This window comes from Agrilus planipennis, unplaced genomic scaffold, assembly GCF_000699045.2.
Source record: "Agrilus planipennis isolate EAB-ADULT unplaced genomic scaffold, Apla_2.0 scaffold14, whole genome shotgun sequence".
Classification (NCBI taxonomy): domain Eukaryota; kingdom Metazoa; phylum Arthropoda; class Insecta; order Coleoptera; family Buprestidae; genus Agrilus; species Agrilus planipennis.
Genome location: NW_020442313.1, coordinates 115,610 through 126,949, shown reverse-complemented (window position 1 = coordinate 126,949; position 11,340 = coordinate 115,610). Strand labels below are relative to the sequence as shown.

The 11,340-nt window shown below is 37.0% G+C and overlaps 1 protein-coding gene across 1 annotated transcript in view; it reads right to left on the bottom strand.

The window, feature by feature from the left end:
• LOC112906239 overlaps nucleotides 1-7,526 on the bottom strand; it is an 11,216-nt gene extending 3,690 nt beyond the window's left edge. The window contains exons 1-2 of the mRNA XM_025980066.1: nucleotides 7,514-7,526; nucleotides 5,984-7,435 (exon numbers count right to left, since the gene is read on the bottom strand). Coding sequence (XP_025835851.1) covers nucleotides 5,984-7,435; nucleotides 7,514-7,526 — 1,465 coding nt within the window. The remainder of the gene's footprint in view (nucleotides 1-5,983; nucleotides 7,436-7,513) is intronic.
• Between the last annotated feature and the right edge of the window lie 3,814 nt (nucleotides 7,527-11,340).

Genomic DNA, 11,340 nt, shown 5'->3' with positions numbered 1-11,340 from the left:
AGTGGTCTGTATTCTGTCGAAACTGCCAGACGCGGATCGCGATTTCGATCTTTTTGGATCTCATCAGCGCGTCGCAGCCAGCTCCGACAGAACACAGACCAACCTTTACCTGCTGTCTTAACAGCGCGTTTTCGAAAATACCACAAATGGCGTGGTGAGCGCCATCTGTAGTACGATGCTACATTTGAGGATTACGTATGCTCCAACAAGGTCCAACCGGGATTAGTTTCAACAAGTAGATATCCATATTTTTAAATGGACCTTGTGCAATTCTGAAGCCAAAAAATTCCATTGGGGATTATTTTGTTGAATTAACGATGCAGTTGCTAAATGCAAATTTAGTAACTAAAGATTCTCGAAAAGGGCGCACGACCACTACATTAAAAAATAAATCAGCTAAAATCATTACACTTCCGCTATCGCATTCGCTTGCGCAAAAATTTACTATTTATTTCTGTTTACGCTTCTGTTTACGTTATGACATTTCCGTTGCACCGCGGCATATTTTAGTTTAAATCCAAGATCCGGTACATATACCTAATTTATATATATAATTTAATGTAATAAGTGATAAACCGAGTTCTCCTAGTTACTCTGCTTAAAAAAGTTCTTGAAACTATCTTTAGTTCTGTAACACAAGGACAGCTACTATTTATTAAATAATACATACACAGAAAATAAAAATATTTCCCAGAAAGAAATGAAATCCTAAAAAAAAAACTAATAATATAAATGCGAATGTGTTTGTTTATTTGTAGGCATGTCAGGCTTTAATTACTCAACCGATCATAATGAAATTTTGTACATTATTAGAAAAATACTTCAATGTGGACGATTTCACGCCTTAACTACACAATCGATAATCATGAAATTTTTTAGGTACATTGTTAGGAGCACAGAAAAGAATATAGATATAGAGATTACCTTTTATCTAAAAAACAAACTGTTCCTGAGGGATAAAAAAAATACAACGTGTAATTATACAACACGCTACTGAAGTGAAACTTCTTCAAACACACAAATATACCGGGATAGGGGTTAAGGATTTGGGTTTAATGGTATTATTCGTACACTATGAATTTAAATTTTCCACTATACATGCCGGAGTTGTCTGTAACGAACGTTGCATTGAAGCGTGCTCACGGCTCAAGCGATCCCCACTACGAACTCGACTACGTGGCTGAGTAGAAAGGGGAACTTCCGTTGCATGATTTCGTTACATAGCAACTTGCATGAAAAACTTACCCTACCGTGCGTAAAGAAGTTTCACTTCAAAAATTATTTCAATGTGGTCTATTTCACGCCTTAATTACTCAATCGATGATCAAGAAATTTTGTATACACATTGTCAAGAGTACAATAAAGGACACAGGGTATTTTTTATCCAGAAGAAAAAATGCTGTTTCCGACGGATAGAAAAAATTAGTTTTATCTAATCGTTGATGATTTTTGTGACATCAAAGCGAACGAAGCCGCAGGTAGAATCTAGTGGTTTATAAAGGGGAGAGACTCTCTTAAAGCATGCGATACGACGATTTATGACCATTTGAGCAGTCTATCTCTAACCGGTTCTGAGATAGCGTCCACCAAAAAACTCGAGGTAGATACAGCCTTTATGCGTGGAATGAGAATAAAACGGATGGTCTAAAACGTCTTTAAAGCATGCGACACGACGATTTATGAATTTTCAGAAGTCTATCTCTAACCGTTTCTGAGATAGCGTCCACCAAAAAACTCGAGGTAGCTACAGCNCTTCAAACTGTGGAAAAACAAATGTGATTATAGGACTTTTGGAGCAACCAAACGGTTTACGGTTTGAAAATGTTTATGTTTATTCAAAGTCGCTATATCAACCAAAATATAAATATTTAAATGAATTATTACAACCAATTGCTGGAATTGGTTATTTTCCGTTTAGAAATTCTGATGAAGTAATGGGTCCTTCACAGGCGGATCCTAATTCTGTATTCATCTTTTATGATGTTGCGAATGACAATCAGAGTAAGATAAGAGAATATTTTAGTATGGGAAGGTATAACTCAATCGATACTTTTTATTTAAATCAAACATATGCTCAGATACCTAAACATTTAATCAGAGATAATGCTAATTTAATAATACTGTTTAAACAAGACGAATTAAATCTGAAACACGTTTTTTCCGACCATGTTACTGCAGATATGACTTTTGACCAATTTAAAAGTATATGTGGAGAATGTTGGAAAGAAAAATTTGGATTTGTAGTTATTAACAAGGATTGTGGTATAAATGACGGGAGATATCGCATAGGATTCGATAAATATATATTACTGTAGGTAATATAAATGAAACCACTTGTTAAAAGACAACCATAACAACAGCATGGATGTGAAAGCAAAGAAAGAACTAATCAAAGTTAGGAAAGCAGTAAAGAGGAAACTGCAAATGTTAAAGGAATCGATGGTAGGACAGAATCTTCTATTGCAACAAGCTTATCAACCAATTACAAAATCGCTTCTTCACTTGAAATCTGAGTTGGGTGAAGAGATCAAAAAGGAATTAAAACCAGAGGTTGTTAATTGGTCGAAAGTTGATATTCCAGCATCATCAACTCCAATAAAAATTAGAAAACTTGATCCTTCGAATGCTCCAGCTACCATACTTCAAGGTCCTCCTTCCTTCTTAAGGGAAGAAAGTGTATATGAAGTTGACCCAAGAAGGGATGACAGTGAGTTCGAACAATTAAAAAAAGCATATATAGATTATATCAATAGCTCTCGATTTGGAGAATATTTGGAGGAATTCGATCCTCTACCTCGTGACTATATAGAGGGAATTATTAAAGACTATGAAGGTGATAGATTTAACACTGACGTTGTGAATCCCCGTCTTGACAAAGTTCGATACGAATGGGACACAAATAAATTTTTTATCGGTGATTCTGAAATAGATTTTGATGGATCAGACGTCGTAATCGATGGAAAATTTAAATACACAGGTACTGTGGGATTATACGAGCAACTGTTTAAATTAAGTTCTGAATATCCGACATCAATTAAAGAACGGAGAGACTATGCGGATATATTAAAACGTACGGGAGCAGTATACAATTTAAGGCAGCAAACAACGAAGCCTTCTAAAGGTGGAGGCTTATCGTTGTTGACTTACAACGAAAAACCGATAGAATACAAATATTTTGATGATGTTAATGAATTGTGTGATCGTTTAAAGTTATTGGTTGCTTCTCAACAAGCAGGCAACACAAATCATGAAAACGAAATGCAATCAATTTTAGAAGAGTTGCGGGAGTCTAATATAATCGAATAAACGATTTGTGGGGGTGGTTAGTTAGATAATGGCGATCGATAAGTTCGGACGTGCGTTAGAAAAAAAACGATCATATTCGCGAGCATTTAGCAATGTTCACGATTTTAATCATAACCGCTTAACAAGAATCGGGGACCCTCAGCAGGAGCATGATGCTGTTAATGTACGATTTTTGGAGAAGAAGCTGAAACTTCTTTTATCTCAAGATGATATAGTGAATATTAGGAAGGCATTCGACAAAGTATTATATTTTGTTGACGTGGCTAATAAACGTATTATACACTTGAATGAGCCTACAGCTGGCTTTCATGCAGCTACAAAAAAATATGTAGACGAAAAGGATAGGTTAACAAAAGAACATATCAGAATAGAATGTGAAAGAGTAAAGGATAGCGCTGTCAGTGAAGGAGATAGAAAGATGAAGGATTTACGAGAAGAATTAAAAACACTTGTCTCCAAAAGTAATCAAAAGATGATGAAAACATTTAATGATAAAATGGATATATTAATTAAAAATATGGGAAGAGAAATTGAAAATTATAATAATGATAGAGATAAGCAAATAACAAAAATGGTTAATGATGTGATAGAAAAGAATGGCGTCATAATCATGGACACCCTTTCAGCAAAAATTACATTGGAGTGTAAAAATGTAGAAACATTTGCTAGAAAAGGTGACGAAGAATTGTCGAAGAAACTAAAGAGCGACATTGTGACAAACATGAAAAGAGATATAGATGTGAGTGTCGAATTAATAAAGACATTGATTAAAGATGAGTGCAAGAAAGTTATGGAATTTGCAGAGAAAGAAATTAAAGTAAGCAATAAAAAGAAAGAAGACATGGAAAAGGAGTTAGTGAAAATGGTGGAGTCATTAAAAAAAGAAGCAAACGATCTTAAGGTAAGATTGGATACTTTAGAAGAAACAGCAGCTGGAAATACAAAATCGAGCAGTTCTAAACCAACAGAGGCATCGTCTGTGTAGTTGTCGTCAACAGAAAGGAATGTCTGACGTGAAAGAGGAAGTTGTGAAAGAACTGCATAAACCTGCAAGAATTAATTTCTCACGCCGTAAGGTAGTTGTTAAAGGATTGGATGATCTACATCAAGCCGATTTAGTTGAAATGATTCCGTATGCGAGAGAAAATAAGGGTTTCCGATATATTTTAGTTATAATAGACGTTTTCTCAAAATTTGTATGGGCTCAAGCAGTAAAACGGAAAACAGGTGAATATGTCGGTAGAGCTTTACAGTTAATTTTCAAAAGAAATAAACGTATTCCTAAGAATATGCAAAGAAAGCATCAGCTATGGAACGGGTAAATCAAATGCTAAAATCAAAAATGTGGCAGCGCTTCAGCTTAGCTTCAAGTTAGTTAAAGACAAAGCGTTATTGTAACGTTTATTTTAGCACATGAGAGTATACAAACAATAGTAAGGATAAACGTTTAAAATATAATATGGAAGCATTATTTGCATATACACATATAGCTTATACGCTTATTATTATGTAAGGTTTTCATAAATATTATCAATAGATTCTTCTGGAAGTGAAGAAGCTTCAAAAAGTTTATGAATAAAATATTCCCCAACCGTTAAATTGTCTGTGTGCGGTTAATTAAAATTTTGGATTAATTGATCAATTTTGCTATTCAACTTTGAGACAGAATGTTCAGAGTTTTTTATATTGTAATGTCCCCACGGAAGCGTATTAGTTGTTTTCGGAATCAAGAAACGTTTATCGTCTTTAGGGCAAAGAGCTACTTTAGTTTTCATTTGAGTGAACATAGTATGAAGGTCAGAAACAAAAACATTCATACATTTTATAATGGTGGAATCGTCCCTAATAACACGAAGGTAATCGTCAATTTCGAGATGTAATTTAATAACGTTTTTCTTAACACCTTTAGCTTTTTTAACAATTTGATCAATCGCTTCAACACAGTAAGCTTTAGCTCCGGTTCCATAAAATGCCTTAATAGGATTATTAGGGAACTCATCTTTGAATTTACCGATAACAGATGAGGTAATGGGGATATTGAAACTATTCTCGCGCGGATAATTGGAAGTATCGAAGTGATTAATATTTTCAGTAATGTCTCGGTAAAAGTTTTCAGTGAACACTTTCAAAATGAAGGAATCGGTATCCATGTACATCAAGGAAATGTTGTGTTGATATTTTCGTTTAAGAAAGGTGTAGTAGAAGTCGTACATAACAACTTTTGATAAATCTAAGATAGTAAAACCAACGTAGAGAGGTTTATCGTAAATAATACGTAATTTATTCATCTGAATGGCTACGAAATTGGGAGTGAATATCTTAGAATTTTTGAAATTAGGTTTAGCTATTAAACTTTCCGCACCAAGAAAGCGTCCAGAATTTTGCCAATGAGTGACTAATTTTACATCAACTCGTTTATCAACGTTCTCCATTGTTTTTCCGAAAACACTATTGTTCATTAATTTGAAGAAGGATTTCCCAAATTTATTTTCAGACAAATTACGTTGTCGGGTATTTAAATCGATGAAAGGTTTAAGCCAGTGGGACTGTTTAAACTGAATAACTCTGTGAACTTTAAGTAATCGTAGTCCATTATGAAGGGCTTGTTGAAGCGTAAGATAATGAAGAACATATTTTGTCTTATTCATAAGGTTCGGTATCAGTTTTTTGACTTTACCATTCACATTAGCAGGAGAGATAATGTTTTCAACTAAAAAGGGGAGATCAGCATGTAAATCATGGAGGTGTTGGGGATATTCAACATCTACTTCAAGTACGTAACCGTATTCAGAAGAAGCATGTAAAGAGAGAACATTCAATTCATCAATTTCGGCTTGGGTTAGCCAACGGAAGTGGGAAATAGGAAGTGCTTGACTCATACTATGTCCATACAAATTAGTAGCATCCAAATACATAATGTAGGAGGTAGGCGCGGACGCGTTGTAATCGGGGATGTGAGGGTTGTTAGCGAAGTGCATTCTTTGAACGCATTGACTTATTCCTCCACGTACCCCTTTTTGAAAAAATTTTAACATATCGATATCAGTCAGAAGTTGTAAACTAACGCGAGTGAATTTTAACATACTATCCCACGCAAGCCCTGGCGCTGTGTAATACTGAGCAGGATCTAAGTCGTAAGTGGTGAGACATATTTGTCGGAAATTCTCGAAAACATCAGCTAGCAAAAGAACATCTGTTTTCAAGTAGATATCGGAGTATTCTCCTAGAGTTGAACATGAAAAAGTATTCCAAACAGTTTTAGCTCTTTTGTAATCGTCATCGGAAACGGGGAGGGAAGTCAATTTATCGAAGAAATCGTCTTTCTGTGGAAATGTTGTTTCATCAAGCTTAGCAACATCATCAACGTAGGAATAAGGGAAAACACCTTTTCGTCGCATAAGTTGAAAGTGATTAGGATCGGGAAAGTATTTTTTCACTTGCAAACATTGATGAGCATCAAGTTCATCCGACAGCTTGTCGAGGGAGGAAGCCATGAAACGATAGGAATCGAGAAATCTAATCTTCACGAACACATTTTGTGTTGAGTCGTCTGTTTCAGTTTGAACCGTATCAACTCGTAATAATTTGGAAAAGGATATGTATTTTTCTTTATTTTGAGCTATTACGGTAAATTTAACATCGTTCACAGCCATTTCCTTTAGAAACAAGTGGCAATCATATCCGGAGAGGTTGTGGAAAAAAACAGGTACAAAGTTGGGTAGTTTGTAATTTAAATTACATCTGGAGTGAGCAGCTCCTAATCGAACTTTACCGGTCAAATGACAATGATCATGCACCTTGACGTCATCGTCCAGAAAGGGTTCTTCGCAAATATTGCAAGAGGTAGCGTCAGAGAAGAGACGTATTTCTTCATCTGTCAGGGGTATCATGGGAGAAACGATCTTCAAATATCGATGATAAATATCATAAACATCTCGATCGAGAGTTGTAACGAATTGATTGGCGCAATCGGGGCCTCGATACGATCTGAATTTCGAGAGGGAATCATCGAAGGAGCACTTCATCAAATAAGCAAAGGAATGAGGTTGATGTTTGTGGGTGGATGTGGTGGCAGTCTTATTAGGGTCATGAAAACATGTGTGAATTGGTCGCAATACGGTTTCAAAGTCTGCGTATACAACAAATGGTACTTTAATACGTTTCTAATAATTTTCAAACTTTAAAATGTGATTGGGGACAAACCTACCCATCTTATCCATCTTGAAATCACCGTTGGGAAGGCTGGTGTAGACATGATTACAGTCATGCTGCTGATGACGATGTAGGTGAGGTAAAGTGGAGAAGTATTGTAGGCAACCATCACACAAGAATTTGCGATGTCCAGTTTTAGAAAGTTGTTGAGAAAGTAAACGGGACATGTCCTTTATCCAACAGTGATGATTGTTTCCTAGATCATAATCGAGCAAGAGCAGCCGTCGCTTGATGGGTGAGTAGTAAAGGGGGCCAACGATTTCCCATGTCCACTTTCCATCTTTGAAAACGGATTCAGTCCCGTAGACATTCACAGAGCTATGGTTCTTCGATTCAAATTTCTGTATGTCAGTTAATTTCATAGGAAGTCGTAGTCCAAAGTGTGGGAGTAATGTGGAGAGGAAGTAGTACTTTGCGGGTTCGCTTGCGCGGGATACGGAGCTGACGTAATTGCCCATGCGAAGCAGGCCTGATCGTCGTTTCGCACATTCACAACCGCTTTCTTGAATAAAATTTGTTTCGGTAACGGAATGTGGGAAGACGCTCTCAGCGGATTGTACTTGTTTAAGTTGATTTCAAGGAAAAGAACCCTTTCTAAAATCCATCCTGTAGAAATGGGGAAATGTTAAATGAAATGAAACGTATACTAAAAAAGGATGAGTTACCTGACTCTCGTTCTTGAAACTCTGACGCTTTAGCCTCAAGTATCTCAAAGAAGTTTTGTAGAAGATTGGGAAGATCGATGGATCGAGTCACAACTTTGTTGTTGGTATTGAAGGACTTAATTTCAACCAACTGTTTGGTTTCGTGCACGTAACGTCCAAAAACTTCGAGATTTATTTTAAGCGTGTCGTGGAGGTGGATCTGATTACGTATAACACGCACGCATTTGTCAGAACATCGGTGAAGAAGTCGTTATACGATAGAAGGTATTTCGCGGACGTAATACAAAACGAAGCAATCCTGCTAGCGAAGGCAGAGGAAAGGAAACCGATTCCCTCCTCAAGAGGTGAACAACAATTTTGTTTATGCTGTAGGGTGCGCAGGTCACCGTTGTACGAAGATTGAGGAACATATATTTTACACGTTTCACACCAGCGGTCGGAAGAGGTGGCAGATGTAGCACATTTCGGTTTTTTATTCGGTAGCGAGGAATTAGGATGGTACTGTACTCGTTTACGACATGAAGCTTTCTGATGTCGTTTTAAATTATCAGATCGCGTAAAGGACGTATCGCAGTCGGGACAACGAATCATATCGGTTAGATGTAACAGAGGTGTCTCGAGAAAGACTGAGGAAGACCGTGTGCGAAGTAGATTTAACAATGTAAAAAATCTGAAGGAGTGGGAGAAAATTAAGTAGATGAGGGTTGTGAGGGTGGTGGGGTGGTTTGAAGATATTTAAGAGGCATGTATAGAGGAAAAGATTAAGTGAAATGGCTGAATTGGGACAGTGTGATGCGGCAGATGCGTCAGTGATTAGCTTGGACGAATCGGAGCTGTCAGCGATGCTGGAAGAGTTCTTCCACAACGATGAGTTGGTGACGAAGACAGTCGGTGGAGAAAAATCATGTGTAGGAGATGTAGCTACGGAAAAGATAGCAGTACCTGTGGCTAGTACATCGCGGACGCCGGTAGGGGGCGGTAAATCCGTAAGTATGAAGCCTAAGAAGCGGACATACAATAGAAGAGTATCGAGCGGTCCGCTGGATTATTCAAAGCTGGTGGAGCAGGTGCGAGAAGCAGTGAAGACACTTCAACGGGAGAAGCGAAAACGGGAAGGTGAAATAAAGGACCATGACATGAAGGACGCTTCAGTTTTGGAACAAATAAAGCGGAAAGAGAAAGAGTTGGAGGATCTGAAGAAAAGTCGTGAAAGCAGCTGTAGAATGGTGGTGGAAGGTAGAAAGAGAGTGGAAGAGGTGGAGCAGAAGTTAAATGAATTGCAAACACAATTGTTGAACATATTTAATTAATATTGTAAATATAGTAATATAAAATAAATGATTGTATTGTAAGATGATTTTATTTAATAATTTTCTCTTGGAGGAATGATGATGTGTAATTCATTTATATATATATCTGTGATTGAAGAAATATTATTGTTCAATACTTTCAAGATTGTAGATGTATGGAAAAATAAAAAGAAGATGTAGTTGTTATAAAGTTTATTATATATAAGTTACACATATATTATAAAAAAAGTAAACCTTGAATTATAAATACTACATTAATTAAACTAACTTATATTATTAAATACTACATTAATTAAACTAACTTATGTTATTAAATAATGTGTACATGTTTAATTAGTAAAATGCCGTACACGACATAGTGTATTGTCCCGCTCCCAGCTGCTTGGACGTCATGGAGGTATTGTTCTATCTCCTGACAGAACAGAACGGGTCTTTTCGTAGTGGAAACGGCCTATGTTGTTACCGCTTCATTGGAATCGGTCCAAGCATCACTGTGGACGATGGTAAAGGGTGCCTTGGTAGTTTGCAGTGCTGTACCTTTAAAAATTATGTAGTAATACATGATGATATGTTGTAGAGCAGAAGTCTTCTGCTGAAGGAATAGAAGATGTGGGAATTTATATGATTTGGAGGAGTGGGGTATGAGTAGGGTGAGATGAATTGGAGGAGGAAGAAGAGAGTGGGGGTAACGAGGATCTGCAGAGTTCTTAATATGGAAGGAAAAATGTATTGTGTAATCAGTAAAGGTGTGAGCAGCATGGGATTCGTTTGTAGAACATCGTGGTTCGAGAACCGCTCATTAAGATTATTTAATAGTATAGAAGTCAGTGCGCTACCTATATTGTATCGCACAGACTTCGGAGCGGACGTATGTGAGGACGAGTGGATACAGTCATGGCGAACTGGTTTAAATATTGAGAATAATTACCGACAGTTTTTGCCAGTCAACGGTGACAGATGCGATAATAGCGAAAGACGTATAAAGAAGGGTTATGTGCAGCATAAATATACGATGGAAAATAATTGCTCATTGGAACATATTCTGAGACGTAGTGTGTGTGACAACATTAACGAATACACGTGTACCGAAGGGAAGGTGTTGTTAAACTTACATGAAAATACAACGTTGGTGTTGTGTAGCAGTTGCTACGAAGAAGACGGTGTAGGGGAGGAGGTTTGTAAATGTGAGGATTTAGTGTTCGTGTTCGTATTACATGTTCACGGTAGACATCATCACCATTGTTACGAATGCGGAAGACCACTGACAACAGGAGATATGTGTGATGCAAGTATACTGCAGCCAGGCTTCACGGGGGATTCATCGACAAACGTAAAATTACAGATTGTAGAATTATTGTTAGGTTGTGTAAGAAACGGTACGTATCGATGTGGTGGTAGGACATCTTTTCCAAACGATGTGAAAAAAGGAAGTTGTTCGATGTAGATTGAGTGAGGCAGAAGATAGTGGAAAGAGGGGAAATTATAGTGTTTAGTAAAGTGGTTGAAGCTGATAATGTAGTAAATGTGTATTTCATAAATATATTATAAATAATTAATAGTTGATAGTATGTTATTAATTTACACCACACGTAAATTGGAAGGCAGTTTACAGAAAATTCATGCGCGTAGCTTCGTTGAGTGAACAACCATACTCGCGAACTTTCGTGACAAAGATTTCTGACGCATGCGTATACGGAGTACGTGAGCACAACATTAGCTCATGGGGATTAGCATGATAGAGTAATCGACGCATGCGTAGTACGCGAAAACGCAGGTGTTAACTGTGCAGATGACGTCACGTCTGCAAACCACATTCCGATGGTGGTTGAGAGGCGGAAAACTTGTTT